The 28,000-nt window shown below is 46.7% G+C and overlaps 2 protein-coding genes across 2 annotated transcripts; one reads left to right on the top strand and one right to left on the bottom strand.

The window, feature by feature from the left end:
• The first annotated feature begins 195 nt into the window (after positions 1-195).
• On the top strand, positions 196-16,053 carry LOC128503122 (HHIP-like protein 1). Its single transcript, XM_053473142.1, has 9 exons — positions 196-582; positions 3,881-4,527; positions 6,171-6,314; positions 7,773-8,101; positions 9,018-9,144; positions 9,442-9,587; positions 13,726-13,807; positions 14,241-14,323; positions 15,202-16,053. Exons 1-9 carry the CDS (start codon positions 319-321, stop codon positions 16,038-16,040), a joined length of 2,661 nt encoding a protein of 886 aa, XP_053329117.1. The 5' UTR covers positions 196-318; the 3' UTR covers positions 16,041-16,053.
• A 3,380-nt stretch (positions 16,054-19,433) lies between these two features.
• KCNK6 (potassium two pore domain channel subfamily K member 6) lies at positions 19,434-26,272 on the bottom strand. Its single transcript, XM_053473246.1, has 4 exons — positions 25,983-26,272; positions 24,219-24,531; positions 20,374-20,769; positions 19,434-19,735 (listed from the first exon to the last, which is right to left on the bottom strand). Exons 2-4 carry the CDS (start codon positions 24,523-24,525, stop codon positions 19,512-19,514), a joined length of 927 nt encoding a protein of 308 aa, XP_053329221.1. The 5' UTR covers positions 24,526-24,531; positions 25,983-26,272; the 3' UTR covers positions 19,434-19,511.
• Positions 26,273-28,000: the final 1,728 nt, after the last annotated feature.

The following is a 28,000-nucleotide window of genomic DNA, read 5'->3' as shown; positions in this document are numbered from 1 at the left end:
AAATCTGGATGTTGGAGAATGAATGGAGACGAGAAAGTTTTGAATGAAGGTACTGAGGGTGAATGAAGGCTGGGAGCAGATCAGGAAAGCACAACGTATGGATGGGAAGGAGGGCAAAATACACCAAATTGTTGCAGGGGAGAGAGGATGAGTAAATTGGAGGAGGGACAAAGGCAGGATCAGCTGGGCCAAGTAAAGCAAAGACTCTTTGATAAGGATACCTGCGGAAAATCTAGAACAATAGGCTAATAGAATCGAGAGAACAGACGTAGGACTGATCCATCTCCCAGAATCCTTCACTCCACGCTCTGCGCCTCCATGCCAGCCCGGGCGCTACTTTCTGTGTGGCTGCTGCTGGCTGTGGCCGCCTGGCATGCGAAGGGTCACCCACAGTGCCTGGATTACAAGCCCCCCTTTCAGCCGCCAAAGCCACTGACTTTCTGCTCCATGTATTCCTCCTTCGGGTGCTGCGACGCGGCTCAGGATGAAGCCATTGCCAGCAGGTTCCACTACGTGTCTGAGTTCCTGGACCACACGGGGGTCGCCGTCTGTGGCTCTTATATCCGGGACATCTTGTGCCAGGTACTCTGGGGGATAAAGCCGGGAAGTGGTGATTTAGTCCAGTTACTGATTTGTTTACTAAATAACAGCAATTTAGGTTGAAAAAAGACCCAAGTCCCCCCCTTCTACCGACCCGTCCTGCTTTTGATTAAAAAGAAGGCAAACAAACCCCTCCATTAAGGTATTTTTTTAGATTTGGACACTTAGGGGCAAATTCCTTATTAACTCCAAACGGCGATCGGATTTCTGCTCGGATCGAGAAGCTCTAAAATATTCATGTTTTTTTCTGTGATTTTTACCCCTGAATGTTCTGCTTTCCTGAAAGAAATCCCCGGAGCCCTCTGAATGGATCCATTGTAGTTGAGTTTGTTGGATTCTGCATTCTGGATGATTTATTCTTTTTCCCTTGAACTCCAATCCACTTCATGTCTTTGAATGTCTTAAGGTCCCTCTCAGTACATCCGCTCTCCTCTCTACCCCTTTTCTCTCCATACACCCTCTATCCTTTTTGTTTCTCCCCTCCTGTTTTCCTCTAACTCCCCCTCTCTTTCTTTCTTACTCTCTCTCTAGTCTTTCTCTCTCATTCCTCCTCTCCCTTGCATTTTCTCTTGCTCCTCCACTCTCGCTTATTTACCCTACACCGCTTCTCGCATTTTCCTCTCCCTACCACTTTCTAACACCCTACTTTTCTCTTACACCCTCTTCTTTCCTTTCTCTTACACTTCTCCTCTGCTTCACGTTTCTTTTATCCCCCTCTTTTCTCTCTCTCTCACCTCTCATCACTCTTTTTCTCACATGTTTTTCTCACTTTTTCTCTTACTCCTTTTTGAAGCATGTATTCTGTTCAGGGTATCCCCAGTAGATTGAGTTAAATTTGTATCTGTAACGTTCAGTCACTGAGTGTCCGTGTATTTCCAGAAACATGGCTCATTTGGGTTAAAAAATATTTTCTCTCATGGTATTTAGATGTTTTAACGGCTACCCGCTGTTTGTCTTGCGCCCACTTGTGAGCCGCTGAGACCTTCTCTTTGCCGTGTTTGGTGACATACAGACACCTGCCAGATTTGTACTATACAGCGTCTCGTAATCTCTCCCCTATACGCTGTAGTCTCAGGCAGCTTTTATCACACATAGCCAGACCTCATGAGAGTGATAGGAGTTGTGGTTATTTGTAGCCGGAGGGCCCGACTTTGCCTGTTCTTAATACACATTTTAAACGACACCTGGCAGCATGCGAGAGAGAATCCGCACAAGGCTTCATTGTGGAGCTTCGTGGAAACCCCGGGGAGAGGATGTGAGAAGAGACTGTGTGTAATGTACACAGGGACAGGAGAGCCATACATCAAAACAGGGGAACATGGCATTAACCCATTAAACACGTCGCTGTCATTAGGTCACTAGACACGGGACTGTCTCTTTAACTCATTAAACACGGCGCTGTCATACGGTCACGTTACACGGGACTGTCTCTTTAACCCATTAAACACGTCGCTGTCATTAGGTCACTAGACACGGGACTGTCTCTTTAACTCATTAAACACGCCGCTGTCATGAGGTCACTTTACACGGGACTGTCTCTTTAACCCATTAAACACGGTGCTGTCATTAGGTCACTTTACACGGGACTCAACCCTTTTTGAGAAAACGAGTCAGTTTCGGCCCTTCATCTTGCACAGGGAGGTCAAGGGGTTAAAACCACAGCTTTCCTGCAAATAACTGGAGTCAATAAATCACCAATTCTAATCCAGTTTGTGAGGGACTGAGGTGGTGCCCAAAAATCTGGATTCTGATCAGACTGGTTGGTGATCCGACTGACAGCACACTGAGCTCTGCCCTACCACGTTCTAAATGAACACTCGGCTGCTGAGTGATGTACAGACACTCCGATGCTAGCTGACGCACAGACACTCCGCTGAAGGCTGACGCACAGACACTCGGCTGCTGCACAGACACTCAGCTGCTTCTCATACCCAATACGAATGGCCCCCATAATCACGTACTTGGTGTTTGGCAATAGGAGAGCCGAGAACGCCCGGCTTAACGGTTTCAGATGCAGACAGTGAGGGGATTAAACATGCGCGGGATAGACATACGGCTCCTGAATCTAAGATGAGACCAACGACTGATTAAGGTTTGAGTCTTTACAGCGGGAGAAGCGGGAGACTAGACGGGGGCCGATGAGGGCCGATATGCCGGCAGTTCTGTGTTTCTATGTAATTAGGTCTTTTCCGCGGTTACATCTCTGTGGTCATATCCAGGGACTTTCTAAATTCTCTGACACTGAGTCTCTCCAAATATTAACCTTTTAATGGGCCATCAAAAAGATTCTGTCGCAGTGACTGGATAATGGTGGCAGCCATGACCTGAATCAAGTCACCTGTATTTAAGCAGGGATTTCAGCTGTGATATAGCAGCGAGAAAAGATCCATTTGGGAAGCGATAATATTATTAAATCTGACCGAGAAAATCTGCCCATTCATCCCGAAACCCAGAGATTGGGGTAAAAACCTTGAGACTCTGTCAAATCCTGACGCTTCCCAGTATGTTATCTTGGTCTTGTCTGCCTTATGGCCAGATCCCACCACATCTGGACACAGGATCCAGCTGGCATCACGGCCATGGGGAGGAATTAGTGGTCAACAACCACTAATTCCTGATTATCTCTGCCTTCCACACTTTCACAAACACGTTAAGAGCAAGCTTTCGGAAATTCATGTCCCACCAGGGACTCCGAGAGGCGGTCGGGGGCAGGAAGGCTGAGCGCTCAGTATCCTCGCATAGAGGCTCTTTCTGCTGTCATGTATACATATCTGATTTCATGAATTTTTTAGGGCCTCCGATGAGCTTCTTTCCACGTCACTAATTAAACACGTTGCCCTCACGTAGCTATACACAGGTTAATTTGTAGCCATAACTAACAAGGAAACTCTGTATTGAGTTAATAAACAACACAGGACACTTTTCTCTGTTATCATCCAATATTTTTCTTACACCAACTCACCAGCGTATTTTTGTTTTTCGCAAAGATGACCCAGGGCTGGTTCGCAGAAGGGCCTCTCTATTTAGGGACAGCCGGACAAGGGTTACAGTTGAAGGACATTGGTGTCTTCCTTTGTAACCAGCTAGAGATTCCCATGAGACCCTCAGTCTGCATCAGACGTTAGAGGACAGGTCAGGGAACCTACGCAATGCCCAAAGACAAATGACGTGGGACCCCGATTAATATAAGTCGGTCACCGTGCTGTCTTGTTCTCAGTGGTAGATAAACCCAAATAATAACATTCATGTTCTAAAGAACCTTCTGTCTCTATCCTCCTAGGAATGCTCACCTTATGCTGCCCACTTATACGATGCAGAAGACGCCAACACCCCACTCCGTGACCTCCCGGGACTCTGCGGTAACTACTGCACAGAGTTCTGGCTACGTTGCCGGTCCATGCTCGGACTGCTCATCGACGACAAGGATGTATCAGAAATTGAAAAAGATGTCGCCAAATTCTGCCGTTTCTTGACCCTGGATGATATAAACTACTGCTACCCCAATGTATTGACCAACGCAGAACTCAACAGCGGCCTCGGTGACGTGAAGGAGGATGAAGAAGGCTGCCTCCAGCTCTGCTTACAAGAGGTGGCCAATGGACTTCGGAATCCGGTAGCTATGGTTCATGCCAATGATGGAACCCATCGCTTCTTCATAGCCGAGCAGCTCGGTTACATTTGGGTCTACCTTCCCAACGGGTCAAGAGTGGACAAGCCATTCCTGAACGTCTCCAAAGCGGTTCTCACCTCCCCGTGGGCTGGAGATGAAAGGGGTTTCCTCGGTGTTGCTATGCACCCTGATTTCCGACACAATGGGAAATTCTATGTCTACTACTCCATCTCTTCCAAGACAGACGAGAAGATAAGGATTTCCGAGTTCCACTTATCCAACAACGATGTTAACATGGCAGATCACAGCTCGGAACGGTACCAGAATTAAGGGCTTATAGGGTTTTAGAAGTAACTACTAACTAATCGAATGGCTAAAGCTGTCAGCTGTGTTCATGTTATGAGGCCTTAGGCTATAAGGTCTATTCACGAAGCCCAGCATTTTAGTGGCTAGGATAAATGGTGAGAATTTGCGCAAAAATCCTCTCCAGCCGCCATAGAAAAGGGATTCTGCTTTTAAACCGAACTCTTCAGCAAACTCACTTTACCAAAGAACTCAGCTTAGTAAATACCCAGTTCTTCATTAGACACTCGGAGGGCCCAGTAATAATTCCCACCGTCTTTTTTTTGCTTTATCTTTTTAAAATATATATTTTTTGCACACAGTCTCCATCGTGTTTAATTCCGCATTCCCCGATAATCATGGAATTTAATAACGCCAGCTAGGCAGAACGGTGAAGACCCCAGTTATGGCCAAGGGCCCGACATACAGATTTCCAGGGCACGCTTAGAGCGTGAGCGGAAACCCCTACCCATGTATTAAGGTATCGGAGGTGGCTGAGTGTGCGTTATTCCCAAAAGTAACCCTAGAGCTGGAATGTGAGCAAAATGTTCCGTGTGCATTGTCTGTCTGAGATGAAATATATGCTGTGCGGTGAGGAAACCACGCCATGCGGTGGAGAGGGCTCTGCACGCCATACACGCTCTCCCCACTCTCTATACTCTCCCCACTCTCTATACTCTCCCCACTCTCTATACTCTCTATATTGTACGCTCTGCACATAATCTCCCATGCATTGCAGGGACCGGATGTTATTTGAAGGGATGGTAAATTAACTAGGGATGTTGTTTAAATTAAAATTACCCAGAATTTAGGATTTTGTTCCCTGAATAGAATGTTTTATATTTTTCATGCAATATTCCATTTGCTGTCTAGAATGCCCCATAATTTGTGTTGAATGCGAGAATCACTAGAATGTTCCACTCCCTGTATAGAATGCTCCGTGACAGAATACCCGCTAGTATAGAATGGCCTGTACATTCTGTAAATGCCCTGCTCCCCGTATAGAATGCCCTGCTCTCTGTATAGAATGCCCTGCTCTCTGTATAGAATGCCCTGCTCTCTGTATAGAATTCCCCGCTCTCTGTATAGAATGCCCTGTTCGCTGTATAGAATGCCCTGCTCTCTGTATAGAATGCCTTGCTCCCTGTATAGAATGCCCTGCTCTCTGTATAGAATTCCCCGCTCTCTGTATAGAATGCCCTGCTCTCTGTATAGAATTCCCTGCTCCCTGTATAGAATGCCCCGCTCTCTGTATAGAATGCCCTGCTCTCTGTATACAATTCCCTGCTCCCTGTATAGAATGCCCCGCTCTCTGTATAGAATGCCCTGCTCTCTGTTTAGAATGCCCTGCTCTCTGTATAGAATGCCCTGCTCTCTGTATAGAATTCCCCGCTCCCTGTATAGAATGCCCTGCTCTCTGTATAGAATTCCCCGCTCTCTGTATAGAATGCCCTGCTCGCTGTATAGAATGCCCTGCTCTCTGCATAGAATGCCCCGCTCTCTGTATAGAATGCCCCGCTCTCTGTATAGAATGCCCTGCTCTCTGTATAGAATGCCTCACACATTGACTGCTCCTCTTGCTGTTCTGTACTGCAGCGTCCTGTGTTCTCGTTTGCAGGATTATCCTGGAGGTCTCGGAGCCCGCCTCGAACCACAACGGAGGGCAGATACTGTTTGGGGCGGACGGCTATCTGTATATCTTCACTGGAGACGGCGGCAAAGCAGGAGACCCATTCGGAGAATTTGGAAATGCCCAAAACAAGTGAGTCCGTGACTATAAAGGACCGGTTTCCTTGGGGCTGAGTTTCTATAAATTGTTCATAAACTATCTCCCTGCCACATGCGGCAGTGCTGTACCAAACGGCACATGCGTGAGATGTTTGAAGTATCCGAGCTTTCCGGGCCTTTCCCTGCCCCTCCCCGGAATGCGCGTGCCGCTATATATCCGTGAAAACGCCCGTGCATTCCTTCATATCATATATATATCATACATCATATTATATATCATATACGGTATATCCATTCAATGAATGATTCCCCTGTGTACTGTCCCTATGGACCCCAAATGTATCGGTAATGAATAATCATACATTGTATCCAGTTGTAGATACATCGAAAAAAGTAATTGAAACAAACTACTTGTAGTATGATTATAAAAAACGACACTTCTTAAAGGGACAGTCTAATGCCCCCGACACCCTCTCTAAAGAAGAATGCATGTTAAAAGACTCTGTGAGTAAACCTAACGCTCTGTGAGTAACCCTAACGCTCTGTGAGTACTCTGTGAGTAACCCTAACACTCTGTGAGTACTCTGTGAGTAACCCTAACACTCTGTGAGTGACCCTAACGCTCTGTGAGTAACCCTAACGCTCTGTGAGTACTCTGTGAGTAACCCTAACACTCTGTGAGTACTCTGTGAGTAAACCTAACGCTCTGTGAGTAACCCTAACACTCTGTGAGTACTCTGTGAGTAACCCTAACACTCTGTGAGTACTCTGTGAGTAACCCTAACGCTCTGTGAGTACTCTGTGAGTAACCCTAACACTCTGTGAGTACTCTGTGAGTAACCCTAACGCTCTGTGAGTACTCTGTGAGTAACCCTAACACTCTGTGAGTACTCTGTGAGTAACCGTAACACTCTGTGAGTAACCCTAACACTCTGTGAGTATTCTGTGAGTAACCCTAACGCTCTGTGAGTACTCTGTGAGTAACCCTAACGCTCTGTGAGTACTCTGTGAGTAACCCTAACACTCTGTGAGTACTCTGTGTGTAACCGTAACACTCTGTGAGTAACCCTAACACTCTGTGAGTATTCTGTGAGTAACCGTAACGCTCTGTGAGTAAGGCTGTACAAATATGGCCTAGAACTCTTCAGGGCTTTCGGTTGGATTCGGGCCCCCGTTCCCGGTTTGGATACCCCCCCCCGAAGCAATTAAAAATACACAATTTAGTGCCAAACAAACTAAACTCGTATGGCTAGGATACAGGCGTGCGGATTATAATTAGAAGGAGCCGTCCATGGGTGGCATCTCTGGTGCCTTATAAAAAAAAAAGACTCCAAAAGAAAATAAATCTCTAAAATAAAAACTAAGGTCATAATTCTTAAATGCCACTTTTTTCATTTTTTTCTTAGCAGCTCTCAAAAACGTTCATTAATACTAAGTATCTCTTCATAAAGAAATATGAGGTCCGTGGTCTTATTTTTATTTTTTTGGACAGGTCTTCTCTGCTCGGTAAGGTTTTACGTATCAACGTGACCGGGAATGACCGGGGACCCCCTTACCGCATACCCCCCGACAACCCCTTTGTGCGGGAGCGTGGCGCGCGGCCCGAGGTGTTTGCGTACGGCGCCAGAAACATGTGGCGGTGCTCGGTGGACAGAGGCGACCCGGCGACCGGGAGCGGGAAAGGACGCATCTTCTGTGGCGACGTGGGGCAGAACAAGTACGAGGAGGTGGATCTCATCGTCAGGGGGGGCAATTACGGCTGGAGGGCAAAAGAAGGATTCTCCTGTTACGACAAGAAGCTTTGTAACAACGCGTCGCTCGGTGAGACACAAATATTACCAGGAAACACTCGATTTTAGTTCAGAATCGTTTTAATGAGTGGCCAGATAGCAAAATAATAATGTGCAGGGTCATTTAACCATTTAAAGGCAGGTAGAACTCATTGGTTCACCCCGCTGCCCTCTAATCTGAAATTGAATTAGGCAGAGGGCCGGTTTGGATCTACAGACTCCTATCGGGGGGCCGCACATTTGTAAATGCACTTGGCGCTCCATAAAATAATCAAATTCACATCTGTGTTTAGTTATTTGAGGCAGAAAGCATTATTATTATTATCCTTTATTTATAGAGCTCCAATAATCTACACAGCGCATTCACACAACTGATGGAAAGAGGGGCATCAGGGGAGGATAGGAGTGTCAGTGGTGGATAGAGGGGCATCAGGGGAGGATAAGGGTGTCAGTGGTGGATAGAGGGGCATCAGGGGAGTATAGGGGTGTCAGTGATGGAAAGAGGGGCATCAGGGGAGGATAGGGGTGTCAGTGATGGAAAGAGGGGCATCAGGGGAGGATAGGGGTGTCAGTGATGGAAAGAGGGGCATCAGGGGAGGATAGGGGGTGTTAGGGATGGAAAGAGGGGCATGAGGGGAGGATAAGGGTGTCAGTGATGGAAAGAGGGGCATCAGGGGAGGATAGGGGTATCAGTGATGGAAAGAGGGGCATCAGGGGAGGATAGGGGGTGTCAGGGATGGAAAGAGGGGCATCAGGGGAGGATAGGGGGTGTCAGGGATGGAAAGAGGGGCATCAGGGGAGGATAGGGGTGTCAGTGATGGAAAGAGGGGCATCAGGGGAGGATAGGGGGTGTCAGGGATGGAAAGAGGGGCATCAGGGGAGGATAGGGGTGTCAGTGGTGGATAGAGGGGCATCAGGGGAGGTGTGACCATTTGTTTTTCTTCCAGATGACATCCTGCCCATATTTGCGTACCCACACTCCGTGGGCAGGTCGGTCACAGGGGGGTACATCTACCGGGGCTGCCAGATGCCCAATCTCAACGGGAGGTACATTTTCGGAGACTTCATGAGCGGGTGAGATAGGTTGTGCCTACGTGAATACCATAACTATCAGCTGCGATAAGGAGAAAGAACGCCAATTCTACCCCCAGAGTGACAGAGACAGGAACTCGATTCTGCCCCCACAGTGACGCAGACAGGACCCCGATTCTACCCCCAGAGTGACACAGACACCACACCGATTCTACCCCCGGGGTGGCACGGGACAGACGCACCTCACAGGGGACGCAGACAGACAGACAGGACATTTCTCCCCACGAGGTGACACAGACCTCCGCGTATGATCTCTGTCACGTCTCCTCTCTGTCGCAGGCGTCTGATGTCCCTGAAAGAAGAAGCAGAGGAGCGGCAGTGGCATTACACGGAGATCTGCATGGGGCAGGCGATTACCTGCAACTTCCCCAAACTCATCAACAGCTACTTTCCCTACATCATATCGTTCGCAGAAGACGAGGCAGGTAACATACAGACAGATAAATATCGGGACTCCTACAGCAGCTTCTCTTTTTTTTTTTTACTAACCATTTTTAATTTTATGATATTAATTTCTATAAAATATTCTTCTCTCTCTTTTAGCCGCGATTGCTCTTTTTTTAACCAATTGGTGGCCATTTACTTGCCCCCTGTGAATATCACGGCCATTCTCATATCTAAAGGGCCGTTTCCAGCCACGTCCGCATTTTCTCTCGTTAAACCCCTTCGGGGGAAATTCATCTCCTTGCAAACAATTTTGGATTAGCGTAGTTGCCCAGAGCCTTCTTCCCAGGACTTAACCCTTTCCATGCTACAGGGGGGATCCGCTTCCCACGTTAGGATTTGTAGTAGCGGTATGTGACATGGACAGCAATATATAGATTGTAAGCTCATGGGCCGGGTCTTCCGCTCCTGTGGCATCTGTATATGTAAATGTATATTTGTTCCTTGTTTGCGAACCGCTCCATATTGTACAGCGAAAAACCCTTTTGCTGAATATTTCACACCAGTTTATGGCATCTGCAACAGGAAAGAAACTTTCACAGCTGGTGACCAGATCAGTAGAATTAGCGATGATTTTGGAATTCAATCGGGTTTCATTTTTTTGGCTCTGTTTGATGGCATTTATTAGATTTTCTGCATTTTAAACTATTTTAATATCGATTCGGTGAATTTATTGAATAAACAGGCACAGCCACATTATTATAGCTCAAAAGAGGAAAGGACTCTGTACAACCCTCTGTACAAATCCCCGCCGAGCAATGTATTTACTACTATGTCAGTGATTGATGTAAATTAGCGTCAGGGATCAGTAGCAGGCGGTCCAGACCTGGCACTTTAATGCCAGCATCCAATAAATCACAGGCATGCAGCGACAAGAAAAAGGTAGGTGGGAGGGGCTTCCGGGAACCGCCCCCCCATTGATGTGATGTGCTCCGTGACCAGTCTGCGCATGAATGTGATAAACCAAAAAAATCTTTATATTGTTATTTTGCTTCCCTTTTTCCGGATACATTTCTTCTCTTCATTCCGCCAGATACTTTGTATTCTTCCTGACTCTTTGACTGGAATCATATAAATAAAGCATTAAAAATGACCAGATTATTCATGTAAAAAACCTGGCCAGTTTTTAAGGCTTCTTGTGTCTTCTTTGATGGGTCCCGAGATCTTCTCCAAATACTTTGACTACTGGGGCCCCCTAGTGGCCAGTATGTGACGCTGACACCCAGCTGTCTATAAGGACTCACTGGCCCATATACAGGACATGGAGGCATGCGCGCCCACGCCTAGGATGCCACAGGCTTCCAGTTTCTTTAATTACCTTTAATTAATAAATGTGGCTTTTTTTCTGCCCAGCTGTGGTATAAACCAGTGAAGTTCTCTAATAAATATTAGTAGAACTGCCAAATTTAAGTCCCATGAAGCAGCCAAACTGCCCCCCATTTCTTTGCGTCTTCACCATAATGATTTAGTAACATAGTAATTTAAAATGAAGAAAAAGCCACAACCCCAGATTTCCGATCGTGTCTCAAAAAGAGGAAAATTCCTTCTCCGAAATTTCTCATCCCGTCCTTATAACCCGTTATATCCTGTATATTCCTCATATTATATATTATATACTCTCCCCCCGTATAACTAATCCCGTCCTTATAACCCGTTATATCCTGTATATTCCTCATATTATATATTAAATACTCTCCGGCCGTATAACTAATCCCGTCCTTATAACCCGTTATATCCTGTATATTCCTCATATTATATATTATATACTCTCCGGCCGTATAACTAATCCCGTCCTTATAACCCGTTATATCCTGTATAATCCTCATATTATATATTATATACTCTCCGGCCGTATAACTAATCCCGTCCTTATAACCCGTTATATCCTGTATATTCCTCATATTATATATTATATACTCTCCGGCCGTGTAACTGATCCCGTCCTTATAACCCGTTATATCCCTGTATATTCCTCATATTATATATTATATACTCTCCCCCCCGTATAACTAATCCTGTCCTTATAACCCGTTATATCCTGTATATTCCTCATATTATATATTATATACTCTCCCCCCCGTATAACTAATCCCGTCCTTATAACCCGTTATATCCTGTATATTCCTCATATTATATATTATATACTCTCCGGCCGTATAACTAATCCCGTCCTTATAACCCGTTATATCCTGTATATTCCTCATATTATATATTATATACTCTCCGGCCGTGTAACTGATCCCGTCCTTATAACCCGTTATATCCCTGTATATTCCTCATATTATATATTATATACTCTCCCCCCCGTATAACTAATCCTGTCCTTATAACCCGTTATATCCCTGTATATTCCTCATATTATATATTATATACTCTCCGGCCGTATAACTAATCCCGTCCTTATAACCCGTTATATCCTGTATATTCCTCATATTATATATTATATACTCTCCGGCCGTATAACTAATCCCGTCCTTATAACCCGTTATATCCTGTATATTCCTCATATTATATATTATATACTCTCCCCCCGTATAACTAATCCCGTCCTTATAACCCGTTATATCCCTGTATATTCCTCATATTATATATTATACACTCTCCCCCGTATAACTAATCCTGTCCTTATAACCCGTTATATTCCTGTATATTCCTCATATTATATATTATATACTCTCCGGCCGTATAACTAATCCCGTCCTTATAACCCGTTATATCCTGTATATTCTCCATATTATATATTATATACTCTCCCCCGTATAACTAATCCCGTCCTTATAACCCGTTATATCCCTGTATATTCCTCATATTATATATTATATACTCTCCGGCCGTATAACTAATCCCGTCCTTATAACCCGTTATATCCTGTATATTCCTCATATTATGTATTATATACTCTCCCCCCGTATAACTAATCCCGTCCTTATAACCCGTTATATCCCTGTATATTCCTCATATTATATATTATATACTCTCCCCGTATAACTAATCCCGTCCTTATAACCCGTTATATCCTGTATATTCCTCATATTATATATTATATACTCTCCCCCGTATAACTAATCCTGTCCTTATAACCCGTTATATCCTGTATATTCCTCATATTATGTATTATATACTCTCCCCCCGTATAACTAATCCCGTCCTTATAACCCGTTATATCCCTGTATATTCCTCATATTATATATTATATACTCTCCGGCCGTATAACTAATCCCGTCCTTATAACCCGTTATATCCTGTATATTCCTCATATTATATATTATATACTCTCCCCCCGTATAACTAATCCCGTCCTTATAACCCGTTATATTCCTGTATATTCCTCATATTATATATTATATACTCTCCGGCCGTATAACTAATCCCGTCCTTATAACCCGTTATATCCTGTATATTCCTCATATTATATATTATATACTCTCCTCCCCGTATAACTAATCCCGTCCTTATAACCCGTTATATCCCTGTATATTCCTCATATTATATATTATATACTCTCCTCCCCGTATAACTAATCCCGTCCTTATAACCCGTTATATCCTGTATATTCCTCATATTATATATTATATACTCTCCGGCCGTATAACTAATCCCGTCCTTATAACCCGTTATATCCTGTATATCCCTCATATTATATATTATATACTCTCCGGCCGTATAACTAATCCCGTCCTTATAACCCGTTATATCCTGTATATTCCTCATATTATATATTATATACTCTCCGGCCGTATAACTAATCCCGTCCTTATAACCCGTTATATCCTGTATATTCCTCATATTATATATTATATACTCTCCGGCCGTATAACTAATCCCGTCCTTATAACCCGTTATATCCTGTATATTCCTCATATTATATATTATATACTCTCCCCCGTATAACTAATCCCGTCCTTATAACCCGTTATATCCCTGTATATTCCTCATATTATATATTATATACTCTCCCCCCGTATAACTAATCCCGTCCTGATAACCCGTTATACCCTGTATATTCCCCATATTAGGGTCAGTGGGGGGGGGTAATGGGGTAACACGTTAAGTCACATGGCTGTTAGGTACTCTTTTCTTCGTGTTTTTGGTGGTGACTTTTGCTTCGTCTCTTGGCAGGAGAGATGTATTTCTTGTCCACGAGGACGCCCAGCGCTGCGGTGCCCGCTGGAGTTTTGTACAAGATAGTGGATCCTTCCAAGTAATGTATTATTACGTCCTCGTTAATACGCTGCGTGTAGAAGCTCGGATGTGCGTTATCTGCATGCGTGTGCCGTGTTTGCGGCTTTGCTGCCGTTCCACCTATTCTGCTCAATCAAACTTTTTTTTATGTAAACGCAGCATTAGAAACATTTCCAGTCCAGCTGAATGTCCAAATCCTTCCCCAAAATAACTCTTTATATGTGTAAAAAAATGTTTTCAGGGGAATGGTTAATTGTCATGTGACACAAAAGCTGCACAGATAAGGGGTTGCTATAGAAACCAGACTAGCTTTATGTAAAGTTCTTTGTTACTATGAATAAAGAATTAAATGACAAATCAGTCATTAGTACCCGGTGGCCCTACAAGGGGCCGGCCCTTAAACACGTCATTCATGAGCTTTGTCCTCACACTTTGCGTTATCTCTTTTACAGACGCGCTCCGCCTGGAAAGTGTCCTGTGACTCATCTTCCAGTCCCGGTGAAAGGAAAACTCATATCTTTTTACCCGAGACAAAGTAAGCGCTAATCATCTCCGGGGCGTTACCGTAGTATGATGGTACATAATCTTTACATTTTCTCAAATTGGGGGGGGGGCATTTAGAAGAATAATGGGGTTTATTTCCCCCGTTTAATTTATAAAGCCGTTTCCTGCTGTTTCTATACACATTATCGGGGCTTTTAGGGCCGTAGATCCCCTCATACCCAGCAAACATTCTGACCTCCTAGAAAAAATGGGCATCGGGGGAGGAGAGAGGGGCATCGGGGGAGGAGAGAGAGGGGCATCAGGGGGGAGAGAGGGGCATCATGGGAGGGGAGAGGGGTATCGAGGTTTGGGGGTTTAGGGACTGCCAGTCCTTCTCGAGCGATGGTTAGTTTGCAGGAAGCCTGTTCCTTTTAGTCGCCCGTTTTCCCTGCTGCAACGACTCAAACCTTAATCAGTCGTTGGTCTTGTCTTAGATTCAGGAGCCGTATGTCTATCCCATGCATGTTTAATACCCTCACTGTATTACCCTCTACCACCTCTGCCGGGAGGCTGTTCCACGTATCTACCACCTTGTCAGTAAAGTACACAACACCTTCATTTCAACTGCATTTTATTTCTTTGCACTGAAGGTTTTATCCATTAAAAACAAAACTTTTTTATCCCCATCCTATCGGAGCCATCATTGGCTTCAAGTGACAATTAAGCATTCCTAGGAAAAGTTATGAATGAAACAAGATTTCACATCATTCAAGAATTATTTCTTGTGGGGTTTGGGGCATTCAGAGGGACTGAGAATGAGGTATTTAGGGCTGTTTTCAGATACATAAGGGCTACATGTAGCAGAGCGGGTGGAAGGGCGCCCCCATTAAGGAACTTTGTGATATCGTGTTCTTCGTGTGTTTGTTCTAGAACTCATCCTGAAATCTAAAAGTGTCACAACAGAACCTCCGACAACCTCCAAGAGCGCCGAGACAAGAGAATTCGGTACAACTGCGGCCCACCATTACCCAACCAAGGCTTCTAGTATGCCAAGGACATCACCTGCTCCTACATATCCAACGACGTCGCCTTTCCCGAAATTAACCACCGCCAGAAGTCACATGACACCGACGCCGAAAACAGACGGCCACAGACGGCCCAAAGTGACGGCCACCCAGCGGCCAGCGGTAAGTCACGGCAAACCCACCGTGTCTTGGAGAGAAGAACTCAACGTGTTGATCACCAGGAAAACGTCCTACACGCCAGCGGCTCCGCACCCCGTGACCCCAACGCGCCCCCCCAGGACAACCCAACAGGCGGGCCATAAACACGGAGGCAAAAAGCACCCTAAAAATAAAAGGGGCAAGAAGAAAATAGTTAAGAAGCAAAAGACCAAGGTGGTGAAGAGAATCAAACACGGGACGGTGCGCCTGGTCAACGAGGAGAACAAGCCCGACCGAGGCAGGATCGAGATCCACGTTAATGGGGAATGGGGGACCGTCTGCAACGACAGGTTTGACAGCCAAGCCGGGGCTGTGGTCTGCCAGCAGTTGGGTTACCCCGTTGTGTTGAGGGTAGCCAAGAGGGCCGAGTTCGGGCAAGGAAAAGGAATTCGGATTCTCCTGGATGAGGTGCGCTGCGAAGGCTGGGAGAAAACCCTGCTGGAATGCCGAAGGTCCAAGATCGGAGAACACGACTGCACCCACGAGGAGGACGTGGGAGTCGTGTGCGGGACGGAGGAGCAGTACGAGGACGAGGAGCTTTCCTAAATCCGGGGAGAGAGGAGGAGAGAGAGAGAGAGGGGGGGGAGAGGAAGATGTCCACGGATAAAACGTCCTTAGAGGGGAGAAGCTAATTATTTGTTGATTTACGCAACTTGAAGACTACACTCTGACCAAAGCCGTCTCTTGTAGCGCAGGCAAAGGAGCCGGACTCTTTCACTACAGGAGACCCCTGAGGTCAATGAATGGGAGAGACATACGAGCTGAAACACAACCATAACTCTCAGCCGACCGCAGACGGAAGCGGCGGGAGCTTATATCTGGGAGCTGGAGTATAAAGGGTTACTTTTTCCTGCCGTCTCACTCGTGGGAAAAAATTATTCATGTTTTTTTCATCAAGCGGTTGGAGACTCGGGGTTAACGAATGTTTGCCGTCGTTAGTCGCTGCTTAAGTCTCCATGGTAGATGGGGCAAAGTCCAGCGCATGGAAATAATGCCACGGACCAGAGATATAACCGAGATCCAACGAACCTGTTTATAAGGGGGTCCGAGATCCAACGAACCTGTTTATAAGGGGGTCCGAGATCCAACGAACCTGTTTATAAGGGGGTCCGAGATCCAACGAACCTGTTTATAAGGGGGTCCGAGATCCAACGAACCTGTTTATAAGGGGGTCCGAGATCCAACGAACCTGTTTATAAGGGGGTCCGAGATCCAACGAACCTGTTTATAAGGGGGTCCGAGATCCAACGAACCTGTTTATAAGGGGGTCCGAGATCCAACGAACCTGCTCTCAGGAAGTTCTCCTGAGGGACACCGTTCAGATTTTGACTTGTGAAACTTTATACAGAACGGGGGGGGGGTTGTTGCGGGGGGGTTCTAGGTTTTTTGGGGCCCTAAGAAAATATTTATGTAGAAATGATCAAATGCATAAAGAAAGAAGCATAAAACTCATCGCATGCTGGTGAGCGAGATACATTATAGTGATATAAATTCAAGATGAACCGACCGCTAACCTCTAACAGCCTCTGATGGGGTCCCTTAGGCCAAAAGGGTCCCTAAGCTGCTGCTTAATCCACTGATACGATAGCATCGACCCCTTATGAAACAGACGTGCACAGCTTCTCCCGTCACGTGTTTGTACATAACCACATGAAACTGCAGCTGGTCTGCTTTGCTCTCACTCAGTGTGAAAGGTCATTTTTTTAACTTTTTTTTTTTTGCTGTTTTCCTTTGCTTTTCACTTTTTTTCTGCTGATTGCAATAAATGTTCGGCTTTTTCCGGCACCCTCTGCACGCACTTTCTCTGTTTGTCTTGAGCTGGCAGTTTTGTCACGCGAACGGCATCATCGTGACCGTCACTTCCTCGCCCGCTCAGGAACGCTGACAGATGTCACATGACGGCGCGTTCCGCAAACTGCAGGAAACACGACACGAGAGTCTGTCCCCGGAAACCAAGCCAAGTCCCTGCAGCAGCCCCAAAATCAAAGGGGGCATTAAAGATTATAATTGAAAATATATAATAACTTAAAAAAAAAAAACATAAAATGATTAAAATAATAATAATAAATAACGTTATAAGCAAACAGTGCCGGACGCTTCACAGCCCTGCGTATCGGGATTCCGCTGTCAGCCACAGCTCTACTCCCTGTAATAAAAGCCGCCATATGTTTATACAGAACCCAAAGAAAACGTTTCAAACGGGATCAAAGTACAAAGAGTCCTTAAAGATAAACGCTTTAACCCATTCAGTGCCAGAGGCGTGTGCAGAACACATCAAAATTGGTCAGAACACATCAAAATTGGTCAGAATATAAAAAAAAAAAAACCTCGCTTTTGAAGTGTAAGCTCACATGCGTTGGTAGCTATAGTGTACGACGCTACAGCCTATGTCGGTGCTTAAAAATAAACGCATAAACCAAGCAGGTGTATTTAATAAAAGATTTATAGAAAAGGCGACTAAAGGAAGATTAGAAGAATAAAGACAAAAACAAGACCGTTTCCATACTTTTTTCACCCAATAAACTAGCTCAGTCAAAGATTTATACATTTTGTGGCAGATAAAGAGTTAACCCACGCTAATTTGCTACTTTTCTGCTTAAAAGCCGTGCCCCAGACAGGTGCGTTATTCTAGATTTCACTTTATATCACAGATACGGTAACGTTCCAGAATACACATTTTTTTTTTAAATATTCAAATTTTATTGATTTTCCGATATATAAGAACATTCGGCCACAGAGGGCCAAAAGAAAATACAGAAAATACAGTAAATCAAACATTAAAATAACATTTTGGACTTTTCCGTACTTTTTTTTGCTTTTAATCTTTAAAATATTTTCTCGAATTCAAACCAAAAATGTGGCATTCGCTTTATTGAAGTTTAAAAAAAATGTAATAAATAAATATTGGATGTTAGTACTGAGGAGGAAAATAATAAATGAAACGTCACACGGGGTTAAACGCATTTACCCGGGGTGGGGGGGTTAGGGGGGGAATTATATATCCAAATGTTACGGGGTATTCATTTCTATAATAAACTGAAATTGGAAGAAATTGGGCGGGGGAGGGGGGTCAGACGGTGCCCGGGTGAGGGGTTTTAGGTAAAATGGTGAGAAAACGTGGATTCCATGTCTTGACTCCAGGTCCGGAGCGCGGCAGTCAGTGATCTGCCCCTCCGTTGTGTCTCTGTATGTCCAAAGGGGCCGGTTACTCTAATCACCCTCAGCCAAGCCATTTGGCCGTGTCGATTGGAAACAACCTCCATAGGGGGCAGTAAAAGCGCCAGGGCGGAGGCTGTAGATGCCAGAGGGTAGATACGGCACAGCTAGCACTGCCTGAGATTCATGGGAGTTGGGATTCTATGCATTACCTGTCCCCAGGTGAACTCAGGGGCTGCGAAAAGTAGGGGAGGTAGAGCCTGGGGGGGTGGTGGGGGGGGGGAAACACTTATTATATCCCTTTAACGAGCTTCCCTTTTATTGATTGGTCCCATCGAGGAGGATGAAAGTTCCCTTTAACAAGAAACGGCCGACAAACTTCAGGAAGTGATGACGTAATAAATAACCTGAACGCTTACAGCGCGGCCGATAACCCGTTCAGAATTATCTAATGGGGGGGGATTAAAAACATTATCAGGGCACATTACGCCAGACCGTCCCTTAAACACCACATTAGGTCTCTTTAACCCATTAGGTGAATACGGTGCTGTTTCTCAAATGAATTTCCTGGTAGAAAACACTCTGGTGATGTCATCAACGTGATGTCATAGGCAAGTCCTGTTTTGGGTAGCTGTAATGAAGAGCGTCAAAAAATATAGGTGAAGGCCGTTCCCAAGAACGTCCGGAATAAAACCGTGTTCTCCTTCGATCCGTCGGTCATTCGATCTCCTGCCGGTGACGGAGCGGAGACAGAAGACGTGCAGCACATTCATTATTTATGTAAAAAGAGACACGGGGTGAACGTCCTTCACAAAGTCCGAGGGCCACCTGCCGGTTCCGGTGACCTTCTCAGGGTTAGCGTTATCGGTTAATGGAGGCGTAACCAGGTTGGGCGACCGCAGCGAAGGGCCTCTTGTTCTCCGTCTCTGATAAGGAGGAGTTGGTGGTCTCCAGGATGGGTTCTTGGTCATCGTGGTCCACCAGGCGTGGGAGGTAGAGAAGGTCAGTGAGTCCATGGAGGTCGGCGGCTTTGTGGAACGACTGAAGGACGAGCAGCATGGCCAAGAGGCCGAGGAAGAGGTAGACTTCGGGCGGAAAAGAAGAAGGACGGAGAAGAATAAGAGGTGACGAGAAGATGGACAACAAAGAGAAGACACATGGGGGGGGTTGGAAGGGGGAGAAAGGAAAAGGTTTATCGTTAGTTACACTCTAGAATCCCACCAACATTCTCTCGGCCGTGTAATTATTTACTCGCTTATCTCCTACTTACTTACGCCGTTTCTATGCTGGTCATTGTCTTATTTTAGCAGCGCCGTCTCGTTTTACCGGAAGACGACCCGGGTTACTTTCATGGATTAACCCAACGCCGTCCGCAGTCAGACAGCATCGATCGCAAACGCCAGACTTACGCTTTATATCACCGAATAACGACCTAGAGCATGTTCCCGACGCCTGCTCCGATGTACACGGTTCCTACTCTTGGCCATTGCTTACCATGTACCCCGCCGTAGGGTAACCAGATACCCCCAGAGCTCCGGACCGGTCTTTAGTTGGTTAAGTTGGCTTATGGCCCAATGAAACCGTACGATGTGCTCTTTAGTTGAGTTCCTTGACCAGTAAAGCTTGAGGGTAAGAGATGTTACCCAGTCTTAAGAGAACCGGTTGACCGTTCCCATCTCCGGTTACAGAAGGTGGACGTTGAGGCCGCGGTGGGGATACTTACAGGCGACGGACACCTTGTAGAGTTGCCGTAGGAACTGGTCACTTTGCTCCCCGGGAACGTAATCCCCGAGGCCGATGGTGCAAAGCGAGATGAAGCAGAAGTAGAAGGCGTCCAGGAAGCTCCAGGTGCTCTCGATGGCGTTGAATATCGCAGACGGAACCAGGAGGAACAGAACCAGCACCAGGACCATCAACACCAGCAGGTGGACCTTGGTGACGGCTTTACGGTCAAAGCCTCGGCGGACCTGGAAGTATCGGATTGGCTTGTAGGTGAAGACGGCCATGAGACGCTGCACGGCCGTACTGAGGATGAGCATGGTGAACGGGACCCCCAGCAGGGCGTAGAAGATGCAGAAGGCCTTGCCGGTGTCGGTCAGAGGGGTCGTGTAACCGTACCCTGCGCAATCCGGAAAGAAACAATGTATCAACGCGACAAGACAACGGGACAGCCCCGCTTAAAGTGACGTACTTAATGGGTTAAAGAGAAAGTCCCGTGTAAAGTGACGTACTTAATGGGTTAAAGAGACAGTCCCGTGTAAAGTGACCTAATGACAGCGAGGTGTTTAATGGGTTAAAGAGACAGTCCCGTGTAAAGTGACCTAATGACAGCGCCGTGTTTAATGGGTTAAAGAGACAGTCCCGTGTAAAGTGACCTAATGACAGCGCCGTGTTTAATGGGTTAAATAGACAGTCCCGTGTAAAGTGACCTAATGACAGCGTGGTGTTTAATGGGTTAAAGAGACAGTCCCGTGTAAAGTGACCCAATGACAGCGCCGTGTTTAATGGGTTAAAGAGACAGTCCCGTGTAAAGTGACCTAATGACAGCGCCGTGTTTAATGGGTTAAAGAGACAGTCCCGTGTAAAGTGACCTCATGACAGCGCCGTGTTTAATGGGTTAAAGAGACAGTCCCGTGTAAAGTGACCTAATGACAGCGTGGTGTTTAATGGGTTAAAGAGACAGTCCCGTGTAAAGTGACCCAATGACAGCGCCGTGTTTAATGGGTTAAAGAGACAGTCCCGTCTAAAGTGACCTAATGACAGCGACGTGTTTAATGGGTTAAAGAGACAGTCCCGTGTAAAGTGATCTAATGACAGCGACGTGTTTAATGGGTTAAAGAGACAGTCCCGTGTAAAGTGACCTAATGACAGCGACGTGTTTAATGGGTTAAAGAGACAGTCCCGTGTAAAGTGATCTAATGACAGCGACGTGTTTAATGGGTTAAAGAGACAGTCCCGTGTTGCTTTATCTCAGAGACTCTCTCGATCTATACATTTATGGATAAAGTAACTGAAGGAATGACTTTAAACGTAAGTTCCCACCGCATTAACCCCCCAAGCGCCAAACCCCCTATGAGCTACTTGTAGACGTCACACACAGAGGTAGCGAGTATTTCCCTGCTGCGGGACGAGGTCGGGGGAGGGGAAGTCGCATTCTATACGGACCCCGGGAAATTCCACGCGCAGATTTCAGATGGAAAAGGTAAATACCGTATTGGCTCGGATATAGGCCGCCCCCGTATATAGGCCGCACCCTAAAAGTTTGGTGCTTTTTTAAAGAAAAAGTTTTTTTTCTTTAAAAAAGCACCAAAAAAAACATGCTGCCACTGTCCTCCCTCCCCGAGATATGCTGCCACTGTCCTCCCTCCCCGCGATACGCTGCCGCTGTCCTCCCTCCCCGAGATCCGCTGCCCTCCCTCCCCGAGATCCGCTGCCCTCCCTCCCCGAGATCCGCTGTCCTCCCTCCCCGAGATCCGCTGTCCTCCCTCCCCGCGATACGCTGTCCTCCCTCCCCGCGATACGCTGCCGCTGTCCTCCTCTGCCCCCCCTCCTCGACTTACCGGAGCAGACTCCCGGGTGTCTTCAGGGCCGGCGAGGGACATCTACGCAATACGCGTATGCAACTTCCGGTACCGTTACCGGAAGTTGCATTTGCGTATTGCGTAAATGTCTCCCGCCGGCCCCGCAAGACACCCGGGAGTCTGCTCCGGTAAGTCGGGGGTGGGCAGAGGTAAAACGCTTAGATAACCTCCCGTGCCGGCACCCCCCCCCCGTGGGAAGTGCTGGCAGGGGAGGCTGTCTGAGCGTATCGGGGAGAAGGATGCAGGTCCCCTGCACCGCTGCGGGGGATCTGTATCCTAACCCCGCTGCCTGCCCGGCGCCGCCCGGGACTGCATGTCCCGGGCGTCGGGCGCTAGACCCCGAATATAGGCCGCACCCCCACTTTAAAAACTTAAAGTGGGGGAAAAAAGTGCGGCCTATATTCGAGCCAATACGGTATTAGTTTTTTAAGTGTCTGTGAAGCACAAAGGACGCTCTGTGCTACGCCGGACCCTGTCGGACCCTTCCCATGTCTGTCAGCCCCGAGGCGCGTTTAACCCCTTAACGAACCGGACTCGGAAAGACCCCATCTTTGTCCTTAATAAACATTTCATCTTGTTTTGTGCCAAGAAACATAAAGCAACTAGATTGTCAGCTCTTCACACCATAGAAACTAAGAACCTGCCGGCGGTCGGCCTCATCCGGCCCCCGTCTAGCCACCCATCCGGGATAAGATATTCGAAATATAAAATCTATAATAAAACCAATATAAATGTTTTTGCGTTAAATACCAGCTGCTCATAACGTAGAAATTAAATAATACTAGATTGTAAGCTCACGAGCCGAGCCCTCTGTACCCAATGTATCGGTGTGAGTATGTGGAGGGACTGTAAGAAGCGCTGCGGGAATTGTTGGCACTATATAAATAAAAGATAATAAGTGACGATGGATACGGCTGTGAGCGATGGGATTAGTGGCCCCGGAAGTCTGTAACTTAACACCAAAACAAGCAATAGAGACAAAGATCAGCCTCCCAGCGAGGGCCGACTCCTGCGGCTGGCAAAGGGCTGAAAGGGGGCAGCACGACCTCAAACCCGCCAAGTGGCCCTGCTTTGTTTGCCCAGTCCCTCTCCCGAATCCCGATTCCCCTTTTTCCTCCCCTGTGCCCCTCACCCCTCCTCCTATGCCCCTGCGAGCAACAAAGTCATTACGGTTTTTTTTATTACATTTTTGAAGGTTTTGTCGCTCAGCCTTTATTTATTTTTTACTATTTAATGTTTTGGGGTTTTTTACTTACTCTTTTATTTTTTTTATTTTTTTTTACTATTTTAAAGGCTTCGTCGCCCGTCCTTTTATTTGGTTATTTAGTTATTTTTTACTATTTCTGGCGGTTTGGCCCCCGCGGCCCCCGCTTTATCCGTGGGGATATCGCAAGGCGCGCGGTGTTTGCCGATCCTCTCGCCCGTAATGAGCCGTTCCGGATAAGCTGTTTGGGGTTTATACAAGGAGATGATTGAGCCGCTAAAGCCCTGGCGTTCCTCGTGCCCCGGGGGGTAAATCTCGGGATTACGGAGCACGACATGCTTACCGCGTTACTCTGCAAACACCAGCGAGAAACCCGAGCTCCGGATCTGCTACACGCAACGCCCGGCCCCCGCCGCGGCCCCCGCTGCCCCACGAAGGGTTAATGCAAAGAACGCCTCTGCCCTGACAGCGATGGGGCTTTTCTTTGCGAAGAGGGAGTGGAAGGAAAACCCCGAGACAGTTTCCAGGACTTATGAATAACATGGGAGTTAACCCTTCAGTGCCCGGACAGAGCTCAATACCGGATTCTGTGACTGCAGGCGGACCGACAATCCAAGGAAGTTTAACCCATTAAACACCTCGCTGTCATTAGGTCACTTTACACGAGACTCTCATTAACCCATTAAACACGTCGCTGTCATTAGGTCACTTTACACGGACTGTCTCATTAACCCATTAAACACGTCGCTGTCGGAGTAAATGGAGGTCGGAGGCTCTTCTCACCTACTGTGGTGACCAAAGTGCTGGCGAAGAATAAAGCGGACGCCAAGTCCCAGCTGCTCTCGTTGGACGCGTTGTACAGCACAGAGACCCCGAACTTGTTGGCGCTGATCACCTTCTCCAAAAACACCTCCAAATCCGTGTTGTTGACGCAGGGACTGTCCTCCAGGAAGCGGCGTTTCAGTTCCCTCAGCTCTTTCCTTAAGCTGTCCTCGTAGGGCGCCTCCACGGTGGAGATCACCAGAGCGCCCAGGAGTAGGAAGACCAGGTAACCGCCGACCAGCAGGCAGAGCAGGACCCAGGACTTCATGGTGAGCTGCGGGGAGCGAGCAGAGGAGCCGGCGTTACTTCCCAACACGCTGATTTTAAAAGGACAAGCTATAAATGGGTAGTAGATAAGTGGAGCATCCTCCCAGTAGAGGTGGTAGAGGGTAATACAGTGAGGGTATTAAACATGCATGGGATAGACATCCGGCTCCTGAATCTAAGACGAGACCAATGGACGATTAGGTGGGCCGGATGGGCCTGATAACGCGGCGTTTCCCGTCCTTCCCAGGAATACGTATTTTATCAGGTAACATTAAGTCACATTCAGAATTTGTGCCGGGAACACTGAATTATCATGTGACACACAAGCTGCCTCTGATAGGCTGTTGGCAGGGAAATAGGAAAAAATAAATAATAAACCGTCTTGAATCTTTCTGGATGAGACCTTCCGGGGAGCGAATCGGATGACAGAATAACTCGCTTTCTATTAATAGTCATTCACCTTTTCTTGTTCTTTTGTTATATTTCCCAGCATGCACCTGGCTGCCCTTTCATCACTGCCCTCCCCTCCCCCACCCTGTTTATGTCCGTGTAATTAGCATTTAGTACCGGCGCAGGACTCGAGGAAGAATCTACGGGTTTGGCGTAGGCGCTAATTGCTGCTGGTTTAACAACTTTAGCAAAGTCATTTACTGACTGGTTTTACAGCTTCAGAAATTAATGGGAACTTCATTTTTTCAAAAACATCAACTTTTTAACAGATTGACTGGCAGTTCGGCCCCTCTGGTCGCCCGTTTCTCCTGTTGTAACGACTCAAAACTTAATCAGTTGTTGGTCTCGTCTTAGATTCAGGAGCCGTATGTCTATCCCATGCATGTTTAATACCCTCACTGTATTACCCTCTACCACCTCTGCTGGGAGGCTGTTCCACTTATCTACCGCCCTCTCAGTGAAGTAAAACTTCCTTCCATTCTATCTCAGTCTCTGACCCTCTAGTGTTAGATTCGGGTCTCTTGTTTACGGCGTGGATCACGTCGGGCGTTGTGAAGCGGAGAGCCGCAGGTTCTAGAGCGCAGTCTCCGGTCTCCATGGAGACGTTCTAGAGCCAGACGCAGTGATGACAAATCTGGGAGTGACACCATTACGTCGGGGACGTTGGCAGCAGTGGCCTACCCTACATCACGCGCTCAGAGTGATGGGAGTTGGCTCAAAACATAGTCTTCTCTACAGTAAACACTGAGTGGGTGCGCAGTGTGTGGGGGGGCACCAACATCCACTTAGTTGGGGGGTCAACAAAATGACAATGGAAAAGTAGATGAACCCAGAACCCGCCATGGAAGTCTCTCCCCTGCTTTCTGATCTTTGTGTCCTTTACACCCTTTAATGGCTACCATTTCCGTCACACGGCTGTTCCGGGGATCCACTACCTTATCTTGAACACATCACATGAAGCTGGCGACAAGGGACCGCAGATCTAGATTTCTAGAAGTGTGCACTCACCCGGCCCGAGATCTCAAACACCTTCCCGAGAGGTCTCTTCTTGGACGGAGCTGTGCCGGCGTCTCTCTGTGTCACCTGTCAGCCCGTCTCTCATCCCCCCCGCTGGCTGCAGCTCCCCGATCTCTGTCTCTCTCTCTCTCACATACCCCCAACGTCTCAGCACTCGCTGCTCTCTCCAAACGAAAACTTTAGCTGGGAGGAAAAAGTCAGGACTTCCTGAGGCTGGAGGGAGGAGAGACCCAGAGAGGAGGAGAGACAGCCAGAGAGAGAGGAGGAGAGACAGCCAGAGAGAGAGGGAGAGGGAGGAGAGACAGCCACAGAGAGAGAGGAGGAGAGACAGCCAGAGAGAGAGGAGGAGAGACAGCCACAGAGAGGGAGAGGGAGAGACAGCCGGAGAGGGAGAGACAGCCAGAGAGAGAGAGGAGGAGAGACAGCCAGAGAGAGAGAGGAGGAGAGACAGCCAGAGAGAGAGAGGGGGGAGAGACAGTCACAGAGAGAGAGGGAGGAGGAGAGACAGCCAGAGAGAGAGAGAGGAGGAGAGACAGCCAGAGAGAGAGGAGGAGAGACAGCCAGAGAGAGAGAGAGGGGGAGAGACAGCCAGAGAGAGAGAGAGGGGGAGAGACAGCCAGAGAGAGAGAGAGGAGGAGAGACAGCCAGAGAGAGAGGAGGAGAGACAGCCAGAGAGAGAGAGAGGGGGAGAGACAGCCAGAGAGGGAGAGAGGGGGAGAGACAGCCACAGAGGGAGAGGGAGGGAGGAGAGACAGCCACAGAGGGAGAGGGGGAGAGACCGCCAGAGAGACATCCACAGAGAGAGAGGAGGAGAGACATCCACAGAGGGAGAGGGAGGGGGAGAGACAGCCACAGAGAGAGAGGGGGAGAGACAGCTAGAGAGAAAGGGGGAGAGACAGCCACAGAGAGGGGGAGGGGAAAGCCCAAGGGGAAAAACTGAGTCACAGCGTTTAGGGGAAGGAAAAAAATAAAAGTATATTATATACACACACCTATATACCGTATATACACTCATATATATATATACACACACCTATACATATATATATATATATATATATATATATATATATATATATATATATACACACACCTATATATATATACACCTATATACCGTATATACACTCATATATATATATATATACACCTATATACCGTATATACACTCATATATATATATATATACACACACCTATATATATATATATATATATACACACCTATATACCGTATATACACTCATATATATACACACACACCTATATACCGTATATACACTCATATATATACACACACACCTATACATATATATACCGTATATATACACACCTATACATTTATATATGCAATATGAAAATAAAAAATAACCATCGCTGTACAATCTAATCCCATTTAAATATTATATAAATTCATTTCATCCCCAAATGATGTTTTTATTAATTATCAGCCTTAAAACCGTCACAACTTTTATTCAGTAAATTTATTTATTAAACGTCCGTCGCTCGTGTAATAAAAATATAATCATTTACTATTATTATATATTATTACTATTATCTATTATTTATATCCCGCCAACGACTCCCGCAGCGCTTCTTACAGTCCCTGCATTCAGAGGGTCTGACGGAACCCGAGCGGGCAGACCAGGACGGCGCGTCACGTCGGGTACAGGCGGCTCGTCGGCGTAACGCGGGTCGCCTTCTAGAAGCGGAGATCGGTGGCAAAAGATGGCAGATCTGGAATTATTTCATGAAGTTCTCTGCCTTCTCCCCCAAACCTCACAAAGTCTGCCTGAATTAATCAGCGACATAACAATTGGGGAGGAATAATCCTTCAGATCCGCAGAACAGTTCCGTTAAGGGGTCGCTTCCATCGTATAAACATAACGGGGGCTTCCAATCCATACATGCTGCTTATTTTAATCTGTAATCATAATCACAGCGGTCTCTCCTTCAGTCATCAAAAGGCCCTCCGCTCCCAAACCACCCCTCCGAGTCTCACCTTCATCT

The sequence above is a fragment of the Spea bombifrons genome, chromosome 8 (assembly GCF_027358695.1).
Source record: "Spea bombifrons isolate aSpeBom1 chromosome 8, aSpeBom1.2.pri, whole genome shotgun sequence".
NCBI lineage: Eukaryota > Metazoa > Chordata > Amphibia > Anura > Pelobatidae > Spea > Spea bombifrons.
Note: the sequence above shows the minus strand (reverse complement) of the source record. Positions and strands in the feature narration are given on the sequence as shown.